Source organism: Notechis scutatus, chromosome 2, assembly GCF_049901735.1.
Source record: "Notechis scutatus isolate UNSWTSFEM ecotype Mainland chromosome 2, rNotScu1.2, whole genome shotgun sequence".
In the NCBI taxonomy this organism is placed as follows: Eukaryota; Metazoa; Chordata; class Lepidosauria; order Squamata; family Elapidae; genus Notechis; species Notechis scutatus.
The window spans coordinates 139,015,838-139,042,874 of record NC_142010.1 but is presented as its reverse complement, the minus strand read 5'-3'; the positions used below and the strand labels follow the sequence as shown (position 1 = coordinate 139,042,874).

Sequence of the window (27,037 nt, the reverse complement as noted above, 5' to 3'; positions counted from 1 at the left end):
TATATATATATAATATATATAATATATATATTATATATATATATAATACAAAAGAGCAAAAACAGACAGAAGATATTAGAAACACCCATCAAGCAGAACACAGCAAACTCCGAGACCAATAAACACAGACCAAGACTCCCAACCAATCAGGATGAAGAAAAACCATTCTGGCACAGCAATAGGCTGCCCCAAATTTAAATCTGAAACCACTGTAAAAGTCTGACCCACAGACGGACACAATACAGAAGCCTGATGATGGCAGATGAGATTCTGCTGAAACGTTGCTACAACTTTAAAAGAACTACAATGACGTGGGAAAAACCAACCAAGCCGAACACCATACATGTAAGTACCGAAACTTAAGAAAACATATATATATATATATATATATATACACTGCTCAAAAAAAAAGGGAACACTTAAACAACACAATGTAACTCCAAGTCAATCACACTTCTGTGAAATCAAACTGTCCATGTAGGTAGCAACACTGATTGACAACCAATTTCACATGCTGTTGTGCAAATGGAATAGACAACAGGTGGAAAGCATAGGCAGTTAGCAAGACATCCCCAATAAAGGAGTGGTTCTGCAGGTGGTGACCACAGACCACTTCTCAGTTCCTATGCTTTCTGGCTGATGGTTTGGTCACTTTTGCTGGCGGTGCTTTCACTCTAGTGGTAGCATGGACGGAGTCTACAACCCACACAAGTGGCTCAGGTAGTGCAGCTCATCCAGGATGGCACATCAATGCGAGCTGTGGTAAGAAGGTTTGCTGTGTCTGTCAGCGTAGTGTCCAGAGCATGGAAGCGCTACCAGGAGACAGGCCAGTACATCAGGAGACGTGGAGGAGGCCGTAGGAGGGCAACAACCCAGCATCAGGACTGCTACCTGCGCCTTTGTGCAAGGAGGGACAGGAGGAGCACTGCCAGAGCCCTGCAAAATGACCTCCAGAGGGCCACAAATGTGCATGTGGCTGCTCAAACGGTCAGAAACAGACTCCATGAGGGTGGTATGAGGGCCCGACGTCCACAGGTGGGGTTTGTGCTTACAGCCCAACACCGTGCAGGACGTTTGGCATTTGCCAGAGAACACCAAGATTGACAAATTCGCCACTGGTGCCCTGTGCTCTTCACAGATGAAAGCTGGTTCACACTGAGCACATGTGACAGACGTGACAGGGTCTGGAGACGCCGTGGAGAATGTTCTGCTGCCTGCAACATCCTCCAGCATGACCGGTTTGGCAGTGGGTCAGTAATGGTATGGGGTGGCATTTCTTTAGGGGGCCACACATCCCTCCATGTGCTTGCCAGAGGTAGCCTGACTGCCATTAGGTACTGGGATGAAATCCTCAGACCCCTTGTGAGACCATATGCTGGTGCGGTTGGCCCTGGGTTCCTCCTAATGCAAGACAAAGCTAGACCTCATGTGACTGGAGTGTGTCAGCCGTTCCTGCAAGACGAAGGCATTGATGCTATGGACTGGCCCGCCCATCTCCAGACCTGAATCCAATTGAGCACATTTGGGACATCATGTCTCGCTCCATCCACCAACGCCATGTTGCACCAGACTGTCCAGGAGTTGGGGGATGCTTTAGTCCAGGTGTGGGAGGAGATCCCTCAGGAGACCATCCGCCACCTCATCAGGAGCACGCCCAGGCGTTGTAGGGAGGTCATACAGGCACATGGAGGCCACACACACTACTGAGCCTCATTTTGACTTGTTTTAAGGACATTACATCACAGTTGGATCAGCCTGTAGTGTTTTTTTCCACTTTAATTTTGAGTGTAAGTCCAAATCCATCCATGGATTGCTAAATTTGATTTCCATTGATAATTTTTGTGTGATTTTGTTGTCAGCACATTCAACTATGTAATGAACAAAGTATTTAATAAGAATATTTCATTCATTCAGATCTAGGATGTCTTATTTTTGTGTTCCCTTTATTTTTTTGAGCAGTGTATATATATCCCTTTCTTCTGCAACCTATGCAAGCTCGTGATCATCTTCTGTGTGACTTTTCTATCTCCTGCAACGCTGCTTCATAGAGTAGAATATTCAGAGCAATGTCTACATTAGGGCTAAGGTGGTGTTGATTCCATCTGGAAAAATCAATGTTCGACTGCTAAGCATTTCATTCCAGACAGGAGAGTTCCTGTTTGCACCACTTCCTCTGTCCTTGACCTAGGCCATTGGACTCTATACTTGGCAACGTTAAGACTTGTGGACTTCAACTTCCAGAATTCCCCATTTGGCTGAGGAATTCTGGGAGTTGAAGTCCACAAGTCTTAATGTTGCCAAGTTTGGATACCCCTGCCCTAGACAGATGCAACTCTGCTCCTTCTTCCATTTGAATATGCTTAACCTCTTTTCTATTCTTTTCTAACATAGCTTTTCAACCCCCTGGAGATGGAGGACATCACAGCTATGATGAGTTCAGTACCCATTTTTGGCTAATGCTGAACAATTAGAACAGCGTAATTCTGCTGTTCTCCTGGCTATATTATCTGACGAAAAAAGAATGTGAAACCTCAATGCCCCCCCCTCAACAGCACCGCCATCCAAATCAGTACTCAGCAGGGCATAAGCAGCGTGTACTCTTTAACTTGCTCTCCCCACCCCAAAATGGTCTACCAGCTTCTGCCTGTGTTTGTGTCCAGACACCAGAGAACGCACGCCAGGCCTGTGGTGTTTCGAATGTCTTTGAGGCAACGGCGCCATCGAAATCATGTTGGTTCCTTTTCTTCTCTCTCTCTCTCTCTCTCTCTCCCCGTCTCTCTCTCTCTGATGGGTCAGGAATGCAGGTTTGCAGACCCCCTCCCCCTGGCCACAACATTTATATAATATCCTGAAAAAAATTAAAATAACTTCTGCGGCCTCTAGGAAAAACAAGATAAATATAATAAAAATGAGACAAAAATATAATTCCAAAGAAGGACTGGAAGCTTTCCTAACCAGCAGCATCAAGGAGGGGCATGAATGTCAAAGGGAACACATGAGAACACACATATACACATGGGTGAGAGACACCAATAAGAACTTGCCTAATGCAAAATGTGGTCTGTGATACAGATACCCACGATTATGAATGCACAAGCATTATCTTTCATAGATCCACACTAACACGTTCAAATAAAGAGGTGTGTGTATGCACACACAGAGTGACATATGTGGATGAAATATGCACACCTCCAAGTTGTAGCCTCTGGAATCACATAACTAGGATACTCCTAAGCAAACAGAATGATGTCTCTTCTACACCAATCACCATTCTTACACACTGCAAGCAACTTCCAAACACAGAGAATATCACATGAGCCAGCCAGCTTTCCATACAACTGACCAATAATAGGATGTAAACTCTGCATTCAGTCAGTGTATTGCCCCATCCAAATTTCATTCCCTCAGGAGTTATCCGGTCCTGGTTTTCTGTACTTAAGCCCAGGGGTTTTTCAGGTATTTTTGCTTGCAAAATTTTGACCTGTGGTATACCATTATTATTATTATTATTATTATTATTATTATTATTATTATTATTATTATTATTATTAATTATTATTTCATATGGCGTAGCAAAATGCAGCATATAAATAAATATACACAACTTTGCCTAGCTAAAGGTTATAGACACACACATTTTAGCTGTAAATAGATGGATGCATGCATTTTTGTACCTGTTAATAAAAGGGAAAAAACTATAAGCCAGCTCAAACAAGTAGACCCAGCTTCATTTTGAAACCCAGAGAACTTGCACAGAACATCATAATCCAGTTTGCCTTCTAGTTAATTATTAGAAGATAACAACAGTAGCAGTCAGTTCACAGCTCTTGAACTGCCACAGCTCCCGATTGAACCCTCATTCCACACAAAAAGAAAATTTTGCATCTCTTTGCAATCACTCTTCCCATCCCTATATAAACAAACTACAGAAGAACACCCAGCTCTTTAAAGATTCTTCTTTCAAAATAGAAAAGGAGCTTCTATTATAGAAAATTCTCACTTGTACCTTGAATGAATGTATCTTGATCAGATAAAGAGATTTCATTAGTCTTTGAAATTTCAAGAATTGTGCAGAAGAACTATATGGTAGCAGTTTTTCACCGTGCAACAAAAGGCTTTAAAAAGATTTATTTTTGCCTAATTCTTTTTCTTATTAAAACTTCCAACTGACATTAAAATTCCAAACCTAGCACTGGTGATGTTACCTAGTTTGGGTAATGAAACCTCGGCAAGAAAACAACCAAGATCTAAGAACACCAAGGACCCCTCATTTCAACCCTGCGCTACAAATATTCTCCTTTATTCGTTCCAAATTTTAAAATATTACTAGGTGGAACTGCACATTTGTCAGGGCTACTTTCTGGTTCCCTCTGGTTATTCTAATGCTTCTGGCAAAGTCTCAAAGTCTCAAAACAACATTCCATGCACCTACTCATTCGTAAATCTCACGGTCAGTCATCCTTGGTTAAATGCAAAGTTGCAATAGTGTATACATAGTTGTGAATACATGAGATGGGTACATATAAGAAAAATAAAAGAATAGAGAAACAATAGGACAGGGACGGTAGGCACGTTGGTGCGCTTATGCAACGTACCGTCACAAATAACGGGCATTTTGCATGGCACTTAAAAAACTGTTTTATTATTGTAGCAACTGTTGTGGATCATAATGTATTCTCCAAATGGGGGAATAAAATAAACTTTGTGTGGGGGGAGGAGGATCTTTTGTCTTTACACTACGGTGTGCAGGCTGCATTCTGAGCATAACGGTTTGAGGATACACTAAACCTTTAACTGTTTAACATCACACAGAGTAATAAGCACGTAGAACCGGATGCTAGTCAAACCCAGCCGGAACGACGGATTGGAAAAAAAAACAACACCGCTCGGGCCCTTTAAGACACAAGCGTTGGCCCCGTCCGGATGGGAAAACTCCTGTTATGCGCCCGATCCGCTAGGAGGTGAATCCATCCCTAAAACGACGCTGCTCCGAGGTCCGCGGGCAAGGCAAAGGCGTTCGCTTTGACTCTTTTGGCCCCGAGCAGCGCCCGTCGCCGCTGCCTGAACGCTTACCCGCGAAAAGCCGAAGTTGGCTAGAGCGCCTTCGCTCTCGGCCTCCTTTCGTTCCCAACGAAAGCCGGTTTGGGCGAGAGATTGGCGGCCACGTAAGTAACTGAGACGGGATCGGCCAGGCCTGGTCCCGCTGCTGGCGGGAGGGGGGAGAGGGGCTCCAGCAGGCCCTTTCCTTTTCCCCTGTCTCGGCCGAGCGCTCCGGATCGAGAGAGGCGGGGAAGCAGCGCTTGGCAGTCCGCCTCGGCTGGTTTCGGGAAAATGTGAAGGCACCGGGTTGTATTTTCCCCCCACTTCAGGCCACCGCTTCTGGCTCCCGGGCCGCCAGCAAGTGTTTTCACTCCCTTCGAGGAAACTCAATTACAGCCGGATTTATAATAATCCCTATAATGGTTGTTTTATTGCCTGGGTCCCTAAACTCGGCAACTTTAAGACTTGTGGACTTCAACTCCCAGAATTCCTCAGCCAGCATAGCTGGCTGAGGAATTCTGGGAGTTGAAGTCCACAAGTCTTAAAGTTGCCGAGTTTGCAGGCCTCTGTTTTATTCTAAGGAGGAACTCTGAAAGTGTATTTATAATAATTCCTATATGCCGTATATAAAAGTTTAAAATATCAATTTTTATTGTTTCTTATCAAGGGGATAAAGTGAGCCTGCTGGCTTTATAACAATTCCTGTCACCGGGAATCCTCGACTTACGACCACAACGGAGCCCTGAATTTCAATTTTGTTCAGAGAGACAGTTGTTAAGTGAGTTTTGCCCCGCCTAATGAGCTTTCTCGCCACCTTTTGTTAAGTGAATCGCTGCCGTTGTTAAATTAGCAACACGGTTAAGTGAATCCAACTTCCCCATTGACTTGGCTTGCTTCAAGGTTACAAAAGGGGATCGATCACAACATCCCAGGACGCTTGGAACTGACATAAGTAAGGGTCAGTTGCTAAGCGTCTATTGATCATGGGACTAATGACCTTAAGTGTGAAAAACAGTCATAAGTCACATTTTTCCATCCTGTTGTAACTTTCAACGATCACTAAATCAACTGCTGTAAATTGAGGACTTCCTGTATAGTAATATTGTTGTTTTATTAAAAGGGGGAGCCATCAAATGGAATCGTTGGATTTATAATCATTGCTGCTGTTATCGTTATTACTTCCCTCAGATCATCTGAGATGCTGGTAATGGCCTGAATGTACAATAGGGATAAACACAGGAATCTCTGCGCTTAAGGCAACGTTTCAGGAAAAACCCTGGATTTGAACAAAAGTCCATCTGATCCAGCACTCTGCATCTTACGGCAGTCAGCCAAATGCCATCTGGAGGCTCACCACCAGCAAGGCATGAAAGCCATCTCTCTGTCCCTCTCTCCCCAACCCCCAGCAACAGGTATTGAGTGGCATGCTTTGGGCAATGAGCAATTAGCTTCCACTAACTTATTAGGTAATTCTTTAGAGGTATCTTGTGCCTAATTCTGTACATATTTACATGAAAATAAAATAAACTTAAGGAACAACTTCCAAGTAAGAGCAGATAAAGAGTCACCGTCATGTTGCTGGTGGTCTGAACCGATGACCCGTTTAAAAGGGGACGCCTTACTCTGCTGCTGTTTCCTTGAGAGCTCAACACATTAAAAAAAAAAAAATCCATGCATTGTTCATGACTTTGAAATTTTGCATCAGTTTTTTTGATGAAATGCAGTTGTAAATGCAACATTCAGTGATGCGTTATGTTGTACATTTGATGCAGGCGGTCCTTGAATTACGATTGTAATGGAGCCCGCCCATCACGGTCATAACATGTGATGGTCATAAAGCCGGTCGGTCACAGGACCAACTTGATTTTAAGAACTTTTTTGCGGTGATCATTAAGCTAATCAGTGGTTTGCTGTGGGAGTGGTTTGCTGAAAATCAGAAGGAAATGTCGGTTTTGGACAAAATCATTGTAAAACGTGGTGGCATGACCACAGTACACTGCAAACAGCCATAAATGAAGCCTGGTTGCTCGGTGTCTGAAGGGCTGTCAAGTGATCCGGAGCGGGGGGTGGGCTGTGGGGGGCAACCATCAGAACTTAAAATCTTAGGTCATGAGTACCCCCCAGATTCTTAAAATGACCTTAATCCTATTGAATTTCTATAGAATTGTAAAAACCCGGCTTTTGTGTGTTGGATCAGAATAATACAGGGCTGCCAAACTCTTGGCCCACGGGCTGAATGCGTCGTGCGCTGGCCACACCCATGCCCGGTTTACCAAAGGGGGGGAAAGTCCCAATATATCTTGTGATGACTACGTGAGTTTGACACCCCTAGAATAGTAGATGAGCCTTTTTTTTAATGAGAGTGTAAAGGATGTTTTTGCTAGCCTTGATTGGTTTGCTGTTTTTGCCAGCTTATTTTGTTTCAGTATATTATTTATTTTCCTTTTAATTTTCTTTTCTGATTGTTATTGCTATTCTCAGAGGCACAAATTACGAGAAGAGCGATTTTGCAAAGCTTTTAAGTCAATCTGCCTAAATTAGTTGTAAGAAGTAGGGGCTAAACCCTGCTATTGGCCTCTCTGGAGTAGTCAGTAGCACTATCTCTAGGAATGTGCAATTACTTTGAAACCTCCAGTCCAGCATGGTGTGCTTTACGGAGTCTCTTTTCTTCCTTTTTGCTTTTTCCTCAATGACCAGAAAGATGTGTTCCCTAGCACTCTTTCCACTTCCACCTCCTCCAGGAAACATCACCCTTTATGAATTCAACAATGCCCTAGTTTCTGGTCGGAGCTATGAAAAGCTTCCACTTACTTTCCAAGGACAGGTAAGTCATAATTTACACCATAGAAAGAAATCAGCTACCACCTTGTCTTAATAATACCGTGTTTCTCACATAATAAGGCTGGGCCTTATTTTTTTTTGAGCCCAAAAAACGGCTAGGCCGTCTTTTCGGGGTGATTTAATTCCCCCTTGCATCCTCGCCACCAGCCGCTCCTAACGGGCGATCATGGCCAAGCACAGAGAGCTCTTTAGCAAGGCATCGCGGTCTCCCTCTCATGCTCACTCTGAACTTCGCGCGACCAAAATAAAAAGATCGCCCACCGTCATGTTTGGAGCTTCCGCATTTGGAGCTTCCGCCGCCGTTGGAGCTCCAAACAGCGGCAGTGCTCCAAACACGAAGCCGGTTGCTAAAGAGCCAGAAAGCAGCAAGGGTGCCAGGTGGAAAGGACAGGGTCGCGATCACACGGAGATGCCCAAAGCGCGGAGCGCACATAACTAAAGGCGGCGCACGCAGTTGGCTTGGGGACTACAAGGCAGCATCTGTGCCTCTTCCCGGCGCGTCTCTAGGCTGCTTCCGGAGCTACGGGACGCTCTCCGTTGCCTACCAGCCCTTCTTCCTTGGGCTCCCTGCCGTGGGGTACACCCACTTCCTCCTGCAAATTACGCCTCGCAACTCTTCTCTCCCTTTCCTCTCGCTCCAAAAAGATCGCCATCGTATCCCGCCGATTCGGGCTTCCAGCCACGTTGTGATCCACTAGTGAGGTTGCCATCTCGGATGGAGGCATCGCAGTCTCCCTCTCTTGCTCGCTCTGAACTTCGCGCGGACCAAAATAAAAGATCGCCCGCCGTCATGTTTGGAGCTGCCACTTCCGCTTGGAGCTCCAAATGGCGACGGCACTCCAAACACGGAAGCGCCAGCTGCAAACGTGGCGGCGTAATGGGCAGAAGGGAAAGCAACAGCGGCGGGTGCCAAAGGTGTCTGCAGCAAAGGTGGGAGTAGGGAGCTCTCTGTGCTTGGCCATGATCGCCCGTTAGGAGCGGCTGGTGGCGAGGAATTCCGGCCCGCCGGGCGCTCCTAACGGCAAGTCTCCCGCCCTTCCCCTTATTTTGCATATTTTAAAATAGGCCTAAATTTGGGGGAGGGGCTTAATTTGATTTTATGCCCAAAAACATGCTGGGCCTTCCTATTGGTGGAGGCCGTATTGTTGGAGAAACACGGTAGGAAGCCTCCCAAAAATCTAATGTCAGATGGATACTTGACTTAATAAATAAGGAGGGAAACGATTTGAACTTTTCTTTAATTTGTTTAAAAGGATTAGCGATGGGTCTCTGCCTGTAGTTTAGTGGATCAATACTTCAACTCCTTGTTGCATTGAATTAAGTATGTCTGGGAGAGTCACCAGATCCGAATTGCAAATATCCAGACATCCACTAAACGGCAGAGGAGCGATGGAGAAAAAATCTTGATTCTTACTGCCTTCTCATGGTTGCCTGGATTCTAACAGCTCATCTCTGGTAGCCTTTATCTTCAGTGATCTGGGAAAAATAAAGTGGTAGGAATTAGCCTCAAAATATAAATACAAAGTAGGAAGGGCAGAAGAATTGCTTAAAAGCAGCACAGGTTGTCCTCGTCTTAACAACCATTCATTTAGTGACTGCCTTATTTAGCAATAGAAATTTGGGGGCTGAATTCTGGTTGTAAGGCATGAACTACCTATATTCTGAAGAGAGTTGGCTAATCCTCATCAGAAGGTCTTCAGAAATACCGTTTGAGCAGTCCTACGGGAACTTGAAAAGGATGTTCAATCAGAGGAAAGTAGGCCAAATAACAGAAGGTAATAGGCTGGGCTTGTTTACATTTGACCAACACAAACAAAATTCTTTTCCAAGAAAATATTTAATTCTGTGACTTACTTTACGTAATGTTTAAGTAACAATTCTGCTAGGAAGAGACCACATATAAAGCTCCGTGCCTTTAATTAGAAGCTTTAATTTCTAGCTTTTTGAATGTCTGGGCAATTTGAAGTGTAGAGAGAAGGAGAAGGAAGAAACACTTTGTATATTCTGAATTCTGATTAGTACCTGTTATTTATTTTATTTATTTATTTATTTATTTATTTGATTTGCCAATTGTTTACAAGATAATAAGTATAAATGTATACATAGTTGTGAATACATGAAATGGGTACATATAAGAAAAATAAAAGAATAAGAGAAACAATAGGACAGGGACGGTAGGCACGTTGGTGCGCTTATGCACGCCCCTACAATACACGCCCCTGTTGGCTAATTAAAAAAAATACAGAAAAACCAGATGTACCATTAATCTCATGCTGCCTATAAACCGAAGTGAAACTGGAACCTTGATTGGTTGTCCTGTTATCCAGCTTTTTTTGTTTTTTTGTTTTTGTTTTTTTTTTTGTATAAATAATTCTGGTCAAGGAATTTTACTTTCTTAATTCTGTGGATAATTGTGCAGATGGAAAGTCTTCCCACTCCCACTATTCCCAAAGAAAACCTGAAAGCTTTCAGTCGCCTGGAACACAGCACCAAGCCGGCTTTCATCCATCACCAGGAGTCGCTCTGGAAGAGGTGCATCAGAGCCTGGTGAGTTTGGGTTAGGTTGGGATGGTCATGCCAGAGCTGCGTGTTTCCACACATTGATTGCCCGCAACTTTAAGAAAAGGGCACACTCCCAGTTCTCAGCTGAAGAACTGATTTGGGGACTGGAGGTTAAAACATACGAAGAACGGTTGCAGGAACTGGGCTTGGCTAGTCTAGTAAAGAGAAGGACCAGGGGAGACAGGATAGCGGTCTTCCAATATCTGAGAGGCTGCCACAGAGAGGAAGGGGTCAAGCTAATTTCTAAAGCGCCTGCAGGCCAGACAAGGAATAATGGATGGAAACGGAACAAGGAGAGATTCAACCTGGAAATGAGGAGAAACTTTCCGACAGTGAGAACAATCAACCAATGGAACAGCTTGCCCTCGGAAGTTGTGGGAGCGTCATCAGTTGAGACTTTCAAGAAGAGATTGGACTGCCATTTGTCAGAAATGGTGTAGGGTCTCCCGCTTGGGTGTGGGGTTGGACTAGATGACCTACAAGGTCCCTTCCAACTCTGATTATCTGTTATCTGTTAACTATAAGAGGAATGCCAAGTTTTATTTCCTTCCTAGGATTTGTCTTCCTCCTGTTTTCTTTTTTTCATTTAATTTCTCACTTTCGGTATATGAATCAGAGGAGAAAAGCATTGGGGGTGAAAAGAAGAACAGGCTAAATAGATTAAAAAGTGACAGCAGATTCTTAGGATGACCTCGCTTTCTGGGGATCAGATTTTTATTTAAGCCTACAAGCCTTCTGCCTTCATGTTTTTATGTCCTTGTCCAAGTTTTACATGGTTATTTTCAGTTTTAAATAGAGTTGTTTAATGTTCACAACATACTTTAAATCAGGTAAGAGAACTGCATTTGTGTCTTAGTAGAGTTGATGCTAAAAAGATATTTCTTACTTTAGACAGTAAATGCGGTAATAATACAGTTAAATATTCTCTGCATAACCTATCCTTTTGATTGGCATCAACCTGGTATCTTATGCATAAGAAGCAGTTAGAGAATAGCCTGCTAAGCTGTAGTTATTTGCTTGATGGCTGTTATGGTACTGATAAGAAAATACTGAACTAGGCTGTGGGAATCAGTAATGTTCTTCCACCTCTCTTAGCATTAAAGACAGACAGACAGACAGACAGACAGACAGACAGACAGACACACACACACACACACACAATGCCTGCATCATAATTCTCTAGCACAGATCTCTCAAACTCGCAGCCTGTATGTGTCATGCACTGGCCACGCCCGGGTTAGAGAAGGGGGGAAAGTCACAATACATCACGTGATGCCACTGTGACAATGCGAGTTTGATATCCCTGCTCTAGCATTTCATAGGTGGAGAAGCAGAATAACATTATGGCAGCTGTGCTTGGTCTTCTCACCATTCTTGATAGGTTTTCCCAGGCCCAGGCTGGTGATGACAAAGCAGCACAGCTTTCCTCTGATATTCTTACCGAAGAGTAAGAGAGGAAATTACCTGGTTGAGTCGAGCAACCTGAAGCAACCTGTTTGGCTTCTAAATGTAGATATATATATATATTTTTACAACAGACCTGACTTTGGTGACTCAGGAGAATACTAAGTATTTGGGTGATCAGTGAGCCAGGAGGATAGGGAATAAAAACCATGAGGCTGGGTCACAGAAGAACACTGGCACTTCTCATTAGAGAAGCTGAAAGAGAAAATCTATGATCGTAAAATCTGAAGTTGCTTTGATGCACATCAAATTACTTTTCCAAATGCACATGGAACATGAACGTGGAACCCTTTCACCTGTAGCAGCTTTCACACAGTATATTTTATTCAGGCGCGACGTTGGAGTGGCTGGTGTGCTTGAAGAACTCGCAAATGCAGAAGAGGAACAGGACTCGGACCAGGGAACAAACAAGCAATCTTGGGTGGAATCCTCAAAGGAGCTAGGTAGTGTACTAAGAATCATACAGTACAGCTTGACCGGTTGAGGAGCGAATAGGAAAATCTTTTCTTAGCTCTACCTCAAAATCATGTTTTTCTAGAAATGTATGGTGATTGGTGCAATAATAAGAGCAAACAAGGATGTAGGAGTGATGTAGGTGTGATATCTGCTGCCCTCGTTCATCCTTGGGATTGATAGTTAAACGGGCTCACTAGAAGGATATTATTTCCTGACAAATTTCTCATGGGCGCCCCTCCCAAAGCTTACTGGAAGAACAATATGCTATCTCCCAGATAAGTCATTCTTTCTTCTGGCAGAGATGTAATATTACTCTTGCTGAAAAAAAAGATAGGAGTGGGGTTTTTTTTGAAGATAAGATATAAGTGTTAGGAATATAAGTCACCTAACAGGTATTTGGGTTAGAAATATATAAACCAGGATAAACATTTTAAAACTGTATCTTTAAGAAAATGCAAAACTGTAATTAGGTGTGGTTTCTCAAACGGCCATAAAATGGAGCCAGAAACCTGGTTTGTCTTAGTCTGAGTCTCAGAAGAGAGTGTGAGTGTATCTCTGTTTCCTTCTGTTGGAAAGTATTGCCGTTCCTCCATTTCTTCTAATTAACTGATATTACTGGATTTGATGTAAGTTTGTTACTGAACTGTTTTTGACACTGGGATTTGTTATTGGATTATCCCTGGATTGAAAACTGACTGATTTACTTGTGAATGACTTTGGATTGCTTATTTTGGACTTTGCTTAAACCTTTCTGGAAGTAAAAACCTACATTTACTGTACAGTGTATCTGTGTGCTCTGTGTGTATTATTCCAACACTACTCTCTATACGTCTCCCTGTATGCGCTCATTCTCCTAACGGGGAATTACCTCAACAATAAGCCTGAGAAAAGAAAATTGATCCAGCCCATTAAGGTCATTTTTTAAAACATGTACATTTTTAGAGTTGGTGGCACACTTTGTATCTTCTGTACAGGTCGTTCTCGACTTATGACCATAATTGGGACCGGAATTCCAGTCATAAATCATTATGTTCATAAGTTGAGAGACTATATCATGAGGCCCAACCTTTTCAACCATCTTTTTATACCAGTTGTTAATCTAAATCTCTTAAATCTTGCAGTCGTAACTCTAAATCCACTCTCTCAAATGGTATTTTTACCATCAAACAATTGGTTGTAACTAGAGGATTATCTGTGTTTCAGCTCTGCAATGGATGAAATCCGGATCTCGGTGTGCATTAGGACTCTGCTGTTGGATATCCTCCCTCCATGGCTCCTTCTTTCCCCATTTGTCGGTAAGGTTTGCATAACATAGCCCGAGTAGAAGAGAGGGGCCGGGGGAATGGGTGACTGGAAAGCATGCCAGTCCATACTGGGATCAATAATTGATTGAGATGTCAGATATGGTAGCTGTGCCTTCTTTCCATTTCATGGTGGGAACCTTTCCTTCTCCCTTTAGCCAGTTTCTCCTGCATATTCAGATATGGCCATTCTTAAGTGACTGCCAGTGAAGTATTAACATTGCTGTTTCTTTTTTTCTCAAAGCTGCCAAGTGAAGATATAATAGCAAAATTCTCCCAGGCTGTGGATTGGTGAGTCCTGGGTGGTTTGCATGTATCCAGTAACCAAATATTAGTTGCTGTCTGAATCCTCTCCCTTATTGGAAAGGAATCCAGTTGATCTGCTTTAAACCTGAAAAGTGACATATTTTATCAACATGATACATATTCTTCTTTACTATGTAGAGAAGCCTTATTTACCAGATAACCTGCAGAACCCTTAATCGTATTTCTGAATGCATATTATTTGTGTAAATCTCCTATTTATACAATATCAGTTAGTCCTGGAATAGCAGGTATTGGTTCTGTGCTAATCATAAATGCAAGCTAAAATGTTTCCTTTACACATAAGTGTTTTTTTAAATAATTGCCTTGTTGGTTAGCCATTGTAACATGACTCTTCAGAAGCACCCAGTTTTCATTTACACTGACACTTTCTATGATACACAGCCAACCAGCCCCAACGGTGTAGCTTCTGTCTTTTAAACCTGCTTGGCTTTTCGATGGAAACAAGCCCAAATTATATTTTTTTTAAACACCCCTTGTGTTGATTGCAGGGCAGGCTGCTCAATCCGAGCTTTTGCGTGGCATCCTCATACCAACAAATTTGCAGTGGCCCTTCTGGATGACTCCGTCTGTGTTTACAATACCAACAGGTAAGGGACCTAACTGGTCTAAGGTAGAGAATTACTCTGAACAGACTGAAGCCAGTGGCAATGAACATGGCATATGACCGAAAGCTTGAACTCTCCAGGATGGTATAGAAAGTTCTATTCAAGAGTTTACTTAAGAGTTGATTAGCACCAGGCCAAGGAGAAGAAATACAGTGGCACCATCAAATTTGGTAACACATTTTGATGTGAAAATTTTGTGCTGGTACTCATTGTTTGGTACTGAACACATAAGTTAGAACTTGTTGATGTTGGCTGCCTTGGGACTCCTTCACAACATTATTCCTTACGGGGAAATTTTGTTCGGTACTCATCACTTTTGGTATTCCTCGTACCTCCCGGAATCAAGGATGAGTACCAAGGTACCACTATAGTTGGATTATTGCACCTTGAGATGAGAATAGTAATGGAAGTTGTGCATAAAAACAAACTAGGTTTGCTTGAAAACAAGCTGTTCCCACCCACCAAAATGTATGGGCAGAAGGGGAGAAGGAGGTCATTTGGGCTAAAGGTCGGCCATTCTGTACACCTATTCTTTGCCCACCTTTGGGCCTGTGTCAAATAGTTCTGCATATTCTTGTCAAGAAGTGAAAACTTTTATCAGATGGACCTGCCCAATTAATAAACTCAAACTGTAGCATGCCACCCTTCTTTGCAAGGGAGTAACTAGTCCCCTGCCCTCCCAAGTTGCTCATTGACTTTTGAAGTTATTGAGACGCATCTCTCTTGCTTGGCTTTTTAAAGATATTTTTAGTACTTGATCATTTTTATACTTGCACTGTAATATTTTTCTTTAGGAAAGCTGTAGGCTTTATGCCCCACCAGCAGACAGCCAATATTAAAACATTAATCTTCTGTAATAAATGAGGCCAAACCGAAATCTATCTTTTGAGGAATCTCAGCAATCTCCCGGTGATCATCCAATAGAAATGGATCACAACCTGCAGAAAACCAATTGTCAAACCACCTGCCTAGTTGCTCTGTGTGGAAATCTACATAAATAAAAGTAATTGTTTTATTCTTGGGCTTGTATGTAGAAATATAACTTCTGGCTTACTACCTGGAATCTTAGGAACTGTAAGGACCATTAATCCAGCCCTCTGCTCAGTGAAACAATATTCCTGTAGCTTCTCCTTGGACACATTCAAGAAGGGGAGCCTACCTTCTTGTCTTCTAGGAAGTTTCTTCTAACGTGCAACTGAAATTTACTTTTCTATAATTGAATACTTTTTTTGTCTTGCACTCTGCAGCAACAGAGGACAAATCCTGTTATTTTAAGGGTATTTAATCACACAGTGTAGCCTACCTCAATTCCTTAGACTCATTTTGCTTGGTACCTCTGGCCCTCCGGGCAAATTTATATCTCTGTTTTGGTTTTCTTCTCCAGTACTATTGTCCCAATCCTGAAGCATCGTTTGCAAAGAAATGTGGCTTTGATGGCCTGGAAGCCACTGTGTGCATCTATCCTTGCTGTGGGGTGCCATAGCTGTGTGTTGATTTGGCACTTGGATCCCACTTCCCTTTCTACCAGGTAACCCAGTCAGGTCTTGTTGATTAATCAGTGATGGCAACCCATGTTAGCCAGCAAGTCACAATTGCTATTTCGTTGCTGCAGCTATCTGAAGTAAATACTTATTAGATTTCAGATGCGCAGTCCAGTTCTTTTATTTTTAGTGTATTCTTAGTCTCTTCCCCATTACAGCTTTTTCCCATTCCTCCATGTACCTTTTCCCATCTCCAATGACATATATCATGTGTCCCTTCTCCCAAGTCTATGGTCTAAACAAAGAGTACAAGAAAATGAAGGTCCCCCCCATACTCATTCAACTTCTGCTAATTGGAGACAAAGAAAGGAAAGCTACCATCGTGGGGGGTGGGGAGCTCCCCCAGGAAGTCTTAGCAAGGCTTGGGTCTCCTCTCAAGGACATAGGCAGCCTTCTAGCAATTAGTGGCAGTATATGAAGATTTTTGTGGCTTTCAGATTCCTTATTTTAATGTCCTTATGTTCTTCAATTTCTCGTCCATTTTCTGTTGTCTCGTGGTATTGCAAGCTTCTAAACAGAGACAGTATTGATCTGGGAGTTATTTTTGTGGAAGGCTGGGATCCAAATGTTTCAGACCACTGCTCACTTGCATCCCAAGTCTTAACAATGCTACTCAGTCTCCCTGAGATTTGGCCACGCGGTTACTTGCTGCACACATTGTTCATTTCTGATAATGGGGTTGTGGTGAATTCTGCAGCACCGGATCGTAGATGTACTGATAATACCCTGGGTGGCGCAGGAAAATTTGCTGAAGGACTGTTCAGTGCTTTGGACTTAATGGGAAAAGATGCTTTGGAGCCTATAAGGTTGCCGGCATAGCACTTCCCTACAGTTCCTTAAAGCAGCCATGTTTCCCAGCATCACACACTTGTCATCCACAGTGGCAGCGCAACCTTAGAGAAAGACACATTTGGGTTAAGGAGAGCTGAGTGCTGCTATGCGGCTCTTATGACCTTCAGATTCGAGCTGCTGTACAGCCTTAGTATCTTTATTTTGTCAGCATATGTGCTCCTATCTGGAGAAGCAACTGGGCAGTCTCACACAACACACTTCTGGTTTAATTGTGGCTTGCTGAGTGGGTTTTCATAAGATGCCAATGAAAATCAAAAGAAACCACATTGTGAGCTTCCTGTCAGGTGTGTCTCTGTCTCCTGTAAGGCCTTCATCTGGCTGTGCTCAAGTGCTCAGCCATCCCGGCCACAGTCCCATCACCAGCCTGGCCTGGGCTCCCAGTGGAGGATTGCTTCTGTCAGCCTCACCTGTTGATACAGCCATGCTTGTAAGTATGTTGTGCTGTTATGGTATAGAACGGAGGTGGGGAATGATGGGCCCCTCTATGACTTGTGGACTTCAACTCCCAGAATTCCACACGTCATAAAGGAACCATAAAGGAACCCACTCCTGCTATAGAACAAGAGTAGCAGAAAAGCTGTGGCAAATAGAGCCACAGACATTACTCGGTAGTGAATGCCTTTTTGTAGATACGGTTCTCTCAGGCAATAGATGTCCTGAAATGGTCAAAAGAGTTTGGGAGCAAATGTTTTTGGTAGTCTTCTCAGAAGGAGTCCAGGGTGCAAGGTGTTAATTTTTCTCCCATCAAACTCTATCGGTGGTGTCGTTTTAATTTAAAGTGAAGATTCTTGTTGGAAGAAACACAGTGCTTTCTTTCCACAGTGTTTTCTCTTTTTTTGACTTTGTGCCGCTAGGTATGGGATGTTTCCACAGAAAACTGTATCCAGTTGCAGTGGTTTGGAGGAGGCGGGGTCACGTACCTGGCTTGGTCACCCGATGGCAGCAAGGTGCTGGCAGCAACACCTTCATCAGTCTTCAGGTGAGCAAAGACCCTTGAAGCCAGCCATCTAAGGTCAGTCCTCTTCCTTTAGTGGAGTAATGGACGGTGGGGTAAGAACAATAAATGCCATTACTCTTCTCCTAGCTGAATGGTGCTCCCAAAACAATTTCATTTCTTTTTACCCCCTTGTCCGTCTTGTTGCAGAGTGTGGGAGGTTCAGATGTGGACTTACGAGAAATGGCCAACTATCAAAGGTCCTTGTCGGGTAGGTTGGGAAAGCAGGATGGGGAAGCGTTCTTATTTATTTACAAAAATGCGGTACTGCCCAGTTCATACTATTCAGGGTGGTTTACAAAGGGAAAGACAGAAATAACCACTCAAAAAAAAAAAAATGGAATGCAGCTCAGTAATAATACACAGCCAAAGACGTAGCTGTCTGGTCACTGTAAAATCTTGAGAAATCCCCCCAAAATTAGTTATCAAAAACCCAATTTAATCATGTCGTCTTTTCATTCAGGAACTGAATTTCTATTTGGAATTTTCTTACGATTTTAATATTACCAGTCATTTATTCATTCATTTATTCATACTCTTTCCTGCCTTGCAAAACACTAATAAATAGATTGCTAGATGTAGCTCCATGGACAAGACTCTTAGCATCCTCTTCCATAAGTCTGGCCGCTTATTCCTAAGATGCCCTGGAGCCAAGCTCTCTAGAGCAGGGGTCCCCAACCGCCGGTCCGTGGACCGGTACTGGGCCGCGGAACAAGCCTTACCGGGCCGCTGGTTGCTGGGCGCCGCCATCTTTTTTTGGTAAAAAAGTGCTTCCGGTGAGCTTTTCCGGGTAGAAAGCTCACCGGAAGCGCTTTTTCGTCATAAAAAGATGGCGGCGCCAGTGCTTCCGGTGAGCTTTTCCGGGTAGAAAGCCATTTCTACCCGAAAAAGCTCACCGGAAGCGCTGGCGCCGCCATCTTTTTTGACGAAACAGCGCTTCCGGTGACGTCACCGGAAGCGCCTTTTCGTCATAAAAAGATGGCGGCGCCCAGTTGACGCCGGTACCGGGCTGCGGCGCCCAGCTGATGCCGGAACCGGGCCGCGGCGTCGAAAAGGTTGGGGATCCCTGCTCTAGAGGACTTTATTGGCCAAATCAGATCAATTGATTTGCATGCAGACTACTAACCTAGCCAACAGAGCAAACAGAGGATCGGTGTTCTATGATAGGGACAGTTTTTGTAACAACTCTGGTCTCTGGACAGCTTTTAAAGGTATCATCATGTAGAATGGAGTAACAATAACCTAACTTCTCCAAAACTAAAGAATATGTGTATTTTAAGATTGAACTGTTGGGTTCTTGGTGTTCACTGAACTTGGGGATTTTTTTAGGTGTTTTATTAGCAGGCCAAGCAATCCGATCAACCTGAGAGAAAGTGGAGTTTGCTGATTTGGACCGCCAGTCTTGATTTGATTTTTTTTTCCTTGATGTTTCCTTGATTAGAGTATTATTTCTTCTTTGACTGTTTATCAAATTGGCTACCAACAGCTATATAAAAAACAGCTAGTGAACTCCACTCTCCCATGGACTGATGAATTAACCAAGCCTGATAAAATTCCATCACAGGAATACAACCAAACATAGCGAACATCCAGATCTCAGTAATCTATTTAGCAAAGAATTTTGGTCCCTTTGTTTTACCTGCATTAAAACTGCATTTGTTTTCCATTGCCTCTGCCTGACCCCAGACTGGTTGCTGGAGTCCAGATGGAAGCCGTTTGCTGTTCACCGTCCAGGGGGAATTTGTGATCTATTCCTTATCTTTTTTGGAATATAGTGGTGAGTGTGCAGCTGTGACATGAATATGGCTTCTCGGTTTTTACAGTATGAAAAACGGTTTTAAGGAGCATGCTCGAATCTTGGTCTCTTTAATGAAGTGGAGGTTGGGGTTTGCTGGGTGGGGTTCCTCAGAGATTCTTTCTTGTACACGCAGTGCATTGGAGAAGAAAAGAAATACTACTGAATAGATTTTGGGCCGGTCTATGGAATTGGCTTCAGCGTCTTGCATAATGCGACTTTATATTTGTTTAATGTACGAATTTGATTATTCTGCACGACACTTGGTTATTAACTGAATACAGACAATAAGCAAAGTAGAACAGGGAATCTGATCTGGGTGTAAAGCCACTTTCTACCGACCTCCTCCTATCGTTTGATTTCTCTGGTAACTTCCCATATTTCAGGAGAGCAGCAAAGGCAGGTCGGTGGGTCTAAAACAGCTTCCATTGTGGCAGATCTTTCAGAGACTACATTCGAGACTCCCTACGGGGAGGAGAGGTGAGAGAAAGGGAATCTACCATTTCTGTGTGGAATTGGGTTGAATGTTTCTCGCCTTCAATACTGTTGTGGTTGCTCTGGAGCGTTATATACGTTGGTCGCTGGAAGCGTAGAGAACGGGGTTTGGGTGGGAGTCAAAAAAGATTTCTCTGAATAGGGTTTCCAGTAATTAGAAACCCTGGAGCTTAGAAGCTTCTCAAACCTTGGAATGGGCTGCAAATAAATTTAATATAGTAATAATAATTGGATAATAGTATACATTTGTAGAATGAACTAAGCTTTTTTTTTTTTTAATATAGTTTCCGCCCCCCCATTAACACTTTTTAAAAAAAGTTTTTAAATTCCGGACTCCCAGTCTTTTTTCTTCCTGTTGCAGCAAAGTTTGAATGTTCGTGGTTGACCGTTTAACGCCTAAGCTTTTTGCTCTGCTTCAAGTCTTCCGTCCCTGTGTTCCAGGATCGGAGGGGAAGTGCAGTCCATGGTTTGGGATCCCAGCGGGGAGAGGCTTGCGGTGGTCATTCAAGGTGAAGCCTGCTTCTTTGAAACTCGGGGGTTGGAGGGGGGAGCTTGGGGAAATGGAGGGCAAAGGGGTCATGCCCTCAGCAAACATGCCAGTGCCAAATTCCGAGTCCTTCTCCAAATGCGGCATTTTGAGAAACCATTTGGAGTTTTGCTTCCGGAAAGGTTTGTCTTTCGTCTTTGAACATGAGTGCAGGTGATTCGTGCAGCCGGCCATTTACAACCCACTCCACCCCTCCTGGGTATATACAGCCAAGCAGAAAGCACATTGCTACAAAAGCCCATGAGCAATAACAGAAGGATGTGCTTTGGGTGCATTTTAAAGGACATTTATAGGTTACATTTCGAGGCAAAAAGAAGGATATCGCCAAAAACCCCAAAAAGAATGCGGAGGGGTGGGGGGATGCTTTAAAGTTATTCAAACAAGGATGAATCTAGTGGTCTTCTTAGGGTGATTGTCTTCCTGTACTCCTCAGATAAAATCCTCAAAATATGTTAAGTATGTTACTGTGTGGATAACTCAGAATGTTACGACACTTTCAGTACATTATGTGGCTTTTCTTCCTTTATTCCGTCTGCATTTTACATTCTGCCTTTCCTCCAGAGAGCTTCAAGGGGAACATGTGATCCTTTCCCCTTTCCCACAGTTTACCCACAGATCTATAAAGGCTGAGACATTTGCCCAAACTGACCCCCCGTCAGTTTCAAGATTATATATTTGGGGAAAAAAGGGATACGGATGAAAGAATACCCACTTCCTGCTTTATAGAAGCATATGCGTATGTTAAATCGGTTGTATTTGGGAATGGCACACCCTGCTTGAAGACTGAAATGACCCCCCAGCCCTTTATTTTACCCCCTTTTTTTTTTGTAGAAACGAGGGGAAGGGCACTGTACGCATGATATGGCTACCTTGCTGTGCCTCAGAAAACTTTGTTTTAAAACATCCCAGTGTTCTCCCCAAAGCTGATTTCTTAAACACTCCATGATTTCTTAAACACTCTTGCCAAACAAGTCAGCCCTCCTCTGAAGAACCTAGGAGGGAGCGTGAGCAGGGGCTATTTTATACACTGGGCCTGTTTTGACGTTATGGTTCTTTTGGTTTATAGTTCGTTTCTCTGCTGAACAAGTCAGCAGAATCCAGAGTCAACACTAAGTTGGATGGCCCTGTAAATCTGATAAATAAACAGTTGAGAAATGCTGGTGATATCGGAGAAATGTCTTGGCCAAGAAAGAACTAGGAACAGTTGCTTCTTCAAACTCCTCTGTGTCCGTGCACATTGAAGTTGCTTTCTGTTTTTGTTTTTGTTTTGTTTTTCAGAAAGATTTGGCAGTATAGTCCCAAGGATATTTTTTAGAAGGAGTCCCATTTGGTTTATTGAAATTTATTCCCCTGACAATATGCACAGGATTGTGCTGTCAAAGACCACTAACCACACCGATTGCATATAGCTGTCAAGCAGTTAGATGATCCCTCTCAGTTCAGGCCCCATTGTGCTGGAACCAAGAGGAAAGGCTCTTATATGCTATCTTGTACTGTTCTAAAAGCTTGGTGTAAATCGCTCTGTCAAACTGAGCTTGGTGTAAATTGCCCTGTTTCCTTTCAAATACATTTCCATAAGACAAGAGGAGCAATCTTTAATATTTAATCAGGTCAATGTCAGCTTACAGCAACCATGTAGATTTTTCTCCATAATATCTGTCCCTAACCTGGTCCTATAGATGCTCCACTGGAAATGAGTCCCTCCCTTTTGCTGCTGGTCCTGCTCCTCTCTTTCTTTCTTTCCAACTTTCCCTGCATTAGAGACTTCTACAGAGAGCTCATTCTTCTGATTTAATATGTCCAGGGTAGGATAATTTAAGCCTGGTCATTTCAAGTCTCCGGGGAGAAACCTTGTTTGACGATCCATTGATTTGTTTTCCTGGCTGTAGCCTCAGGAAATTTCACCGACCAAATATTAAAAGGGTCAATATAAGTAGTCTCGATCTGCAACCATTTGTCAGCAAGGATGGTGCTTGAATAAAGACTGCTTGTGACTGGTCCTCAAAGTTCCAGCCATCCCAGCACCTTGCAGTCATGTGGTCGAAATCTGCAACCTGTTTGCACCTAGGAATGGTTGCCGAGTGTACCACAAATTTTTGTGGAAGTCAGTGGGGAAGCTGAAGATCTTAGGTTGCCGAGCTAAGTCTCCCTATTTTATAGATGAGGCCCAAAATCTCAGGTGCCTGGTTGGGAAGCTATTGCGGAAAGATCTAGGAATATAAGCACAAGGTCTATCCCACCTTCATCTATATTAGGCAATGTCTTTTGATTTAGAAAGCCCATTTCTCCCTGTCGCATTCTGCCCACAGTTATTAAGTGCTTTGCCAAGTTCCTTACTTTTAAATATGTTTTTTCCCTCCCCCTGGCAGGAAATTTGGATGCCTGCAAGACTATCATTGCAGTGTTTCGGACTCGCAATAACCCTGTGTTTGAACTTCTGCCCTGGTTTGTATTGTCCTGTCCCTCTTTATCTGGAAATGGGAGTCCATAAGCCATTTCTTATCTATATAAAAAAAAAAAATCTAGATTTTTTCTTTTCTTTAAATACAGGTAGTTTTAAAGGGGAGCTCCTCCAAATTATTGTGATTATGGTAGGGAGGCAGATTAGGTAGGTTCTTTTTTTTTTTCCCCTGTCTTTATCTTTAGAAATTAGGGCTTAAATTCCAGGTTATGTTCCTTTTAGCGCTTGGCTACCACGGGTGCCCCCGACATGAGTGACGTCGAGCTGGCCATGCCTATCCTGGCGACAGCCACCCTGGCTTCCCCAAGATCAAAGACAACCCTGATTTGGCCCTCAGTGAAACTGAGTTTGACCCCCTCGCTATACAATATTGAAGCCAAAGAAGCAGGAGAGGTAGCACTCTTGGGCTATTAGGGAGGGGAGAGTATTAGACATCACTAGGCCAGGGAGCAAGTATTTTAATGTACTTTAGATGTGTGCTGTGGGTCCCAGACTGTTCAAAACAGCCTTTTAGGCATCCCTGTTATAATATTGCACTCTCTTTCTTCTACCACTTCTAGTGGTTTCGTACAGGGTGAAGATGGGGTTCAGCCACAGCTGGTCACTTTTCATCCTTGCTTTAAGAAAGGAGCCCTTCTGACAGTGGTAAGTTCAACCTCCAAGTACTGAGCATTGTGAAGAATGTCTGATCCAGCTGGGAAGAATTGTAGCTGTCTTTGCCATTGTGGTTGCTACTTCAATCTATGCTGTGCTATGAGGAGGGCTAAGCTGAGCAAGGAGAAGGAAGGTTTTGCTGTCACCAAATATCCTAAAACACATACCATATAAAGTTGGCTTATTTGCTGACTGGTCGACATTTCCCATAGCATTAGCAACAATCTCTCTGGATGGCTATTAATCAGGGCATGAAGTACTGTGATTGTAAGATTCCTCTTGCCTATTCTAGAATATCCTCGGTGAAAATTTAAAGGGATATATTTTACTCAACAGCTGGGCTCTTCCCAGTCAACATAGCAAGGATTAGTGTAAGTTTATCTCCAAATCCAAATGGGGTGGATTGCTTTGTAACCTCATGTAATTCGGCTTAGATATTACTTTGATACTCAGTGATTGTTTTGTTTTTCTGAATTGCGTAAATTAATATATTTGGAATCCGTGTTTAGGGATTTGTTTGGATTTTGTGCACATTTCATGATTCTGTCCTGGGCTACATATACAATTAGAAACTTAAGAGTCCCAAGATTATTAATTTTTAAAAGCAAGCTTTGAAGCCCTTAAGATACTATTTCCAGATTTCTGAAAGCTGAAATGAAATATGAGGCATACTTGACTTCTGTGCCAAAGTTTTATATTTATTTCATGTAAGAAAGTATATTACTCTGACTAAAAGAAGATCAATCCCTGTTTCAACATAAATCATTCATTTAGATATATTACCACTTTGGAAAGAGGTTATTTATTTATCTATTTATTGTGCTTTTAAACTCAGATTTCTTCTGCATGGCCAAAAAACTACAGGATAACACCAAGCCCCTTCAAAAGTTATTACAAAATTTTAAAAAAATGAAGGAGAAGAAGGAGAAAATTACAACTAATGCAGACATCCAAAATGACCCATTGTTCCCTCGATTTATGCTGTGTTCCTCATAGGCATTCTTAGCTTTCTATAATGTGTAAATGGAGAATTTAGGAATAAGAATCCAAGAATAAAGTGTGGTTTCTGAGCATATATTACAGGGGTGGGCAACTATGGCTTTTATGAATTATGGACTTCAACTCCCAGAATTCCTGAGCAAGCATGGCTTGCTCAGGAATTCTGGGAGTTGAAGTCCATAATTCATAAAAGGCCATAGTTGCCCACCCCTGATATTAGAAAGTAAGCAGACCAAGTTTCCCAATCAACATGTATATGATCATTGCGTATTCAAAATAGGGCAGCACCAGCACTTCCCCCCAGTTTATATTCTGGAGAGGGGTGGGGGCAGATTTGGACAGATGAAGAAAACTTAAAAGTCTTCTGGGTCTTCATTTTATCGACCTCGGAAGGATGGAAGGCTAGGTCAACCATGAGCCAGTCAGGATCGAACTTCTGGCAGTGGAATGCAGAATTAGCCTGCAATACTGCATTCTAACCACTGCGCCACCACAGCTCAATATTAAGAGAACCTGTTTTCAATCTATTTTACGTTGGGAGGTTGTGCTCTTTTGTATCTCCTCCACATTCCACCTGAGATTTTTTGGGTTTTTTATTTATTAAATTTATATGCTGCCCAGCTCACTATTTTCTTAAATATATATATTTAAGAAAAATAGAGGCGAAAAATAGATGTCAGGAAAAGAAAAGGCTTCGTAATGGCTATAAAAACAATCGAAAGAAAGAATATATGTAAACGGGCCAGAGAATCAACTTCCAGGTTCTTTAGCCACATTCCAAAAACAGGTTTATTCATTGATTTAAAATATACATTCAAAAAAAATCTAGCCGCCCATCTTAAACCAAAGTCCCCAAACAAGAAGAAAGAGCCTGGGATGGCGGCCCAGGCCATCTTGAGGAAACAGGAACACTTTGTTTCTACTGCCTTTGGTTTGATGCCTGTGTCTTTCTTTCACAGTGCTGGTCCGATGGAAGCATCAGCCATGTTCCTTTCTTCTTCGTGACCGCTCAGTTTCCTTCATTTAGTTCTGGGCAAAGCCCTCTCGTGCCCTTGAGCAGTTGGAGCAGCACCCGGGAGCAGCCGCTCTTTTCCGAACTCTGAAGGGTCAACTCTCCTAGGACTTGAAGGGCTCTGAAGGGCTCCCAACTTCTGTCTCCATCAGCCTGGGGAGATCCAGGACTGATTTTAGATTTGATTTTGTATGAGTGTCTTTCTTCCATGATCTGGGCCTGGATTATATATGGTCTGCGGTAGAGACTGGACCGAAGGAATGCCTGCCTGCTTTCCTGAAATGGACAATGTTGTAGTTGTATTTAGGGCAGAAAATTAAACACATCAGTTCAAGGTCCTGTTTTTGCCTAGTGTTCTTCTCCCTGCTAGTCAAATAATCCTCACTACAACCTTGTTTTGTCTAATTGAGAGATTAACTGAAATTTTGCTGAGCATGTTTTCCGCTTGCTGCCTGACGTGGACTTTTCCCCAAGATTTTGTGGTGTTCTGAGGATTTGTGAACTTCATTTCCTAGAGGTATGAAGAGCAAAGACAATGTGTTGCCCTTGAAATAGTTTGAACTATGACTCTCACCAATTTTGCCATTCATCATGATGGTTCAGTTGATTGAAGGGGTGGTTAAAATTGGATAGATGCCAAGTTGTCCACCACTGTTTGGCTGGGGCACTCATTGCCGTAAGTTGTCTGTTTATTCAGCGTTGGCTTGGCCAGTTGCATGAACCCATGCGCTGTGGTGTGTAAACCATAGTTTATGACTTGGTATCATGTGTCTTCCTGTGGGTTAGCACAAGATGTGAACCAGATGAGTAAAATTAGCTATTGGTTTGGGGCAATTTTTAATGAATCGAAACAGAGTAAGATACTCATCACCAAACTTGAGCCTGGTCAGTCCGATTGCAATGGTACAGTATTGTGGGTGCTTGTATTACAGTATTATTGGTGCTTGAGTAACTTCACAAATATTTTAACATGTATCTGAAAATTGGAATGCGTACCTCTCGTACACCCAAAGGGGTGTATGTAAGATGTCTGTGTGCGCATGAGAGATTTTAATTTTCCTGACAAAGCAAAGCATTTGTGAAGATAAGGG

General features: G+C 42.8%; 1 protein-coding gene across 5 annotated transcripts; it reads left to right on the top strand.

The window, feature by feature from the left end:
* Positions 1-4,754: 4,754 nt before the first annotated feature.
* On the top strand, positions 4,755-26,284 carry AAAS (aladin WD repeat nucleoporin). 5 transcript variants are annotated; one of them, XM_087956365.1, is made up of 19 exons: positions 4,891-5,165; positions 5,708-5,818; positions 6,229-6,452; positions 7,738-7,864; positions 10,301-10,428; positions 12,238-12,350; positions 13,567-13,658; positions 13,909-13,955; positions 14,480-14,578; positions 15,981-16,124; positions 17,296-17,416; positions 17,844-17,968; positions 18,134-18,194; positions 19,670-19,760; positions 20,165-20,258; positions 20,715-20,782; positions 23,190-23,265; positions 23,842-23,926; positions 25,894-26,284. In XM_087956365.1, exons 3-19 carry the CDS (start codon positions 6,376-6,378, stop codon positions 26,035-26,037), a joined length of 1,692 nt encoding a protein of 563 aa, XP_087812491.1. In that variant the 5' UTR covers positions 4,891-5,165; positions 5,708-5,818; positions 6,229-6,375; the 3' UTR covers positions 26,038-26,284. The 5 variants fall into 5 exon arrangements, with proteins under 5 accessions (XP_087812490.1, XP_087812492.1, XP_087812493.1 ...); XM_087956369.1 differs by having other exon boundaries at positions 5,026-5,165; positions 6,229-6,506; XM_087956364.1 differs by lacking the exon at positions 5,708-5,818 and having other exon boundaries at positions 4,755-5,165.
* The last annotated feature ends 753 nt before the right edge of the window (positions 26,285-27,037 follow it).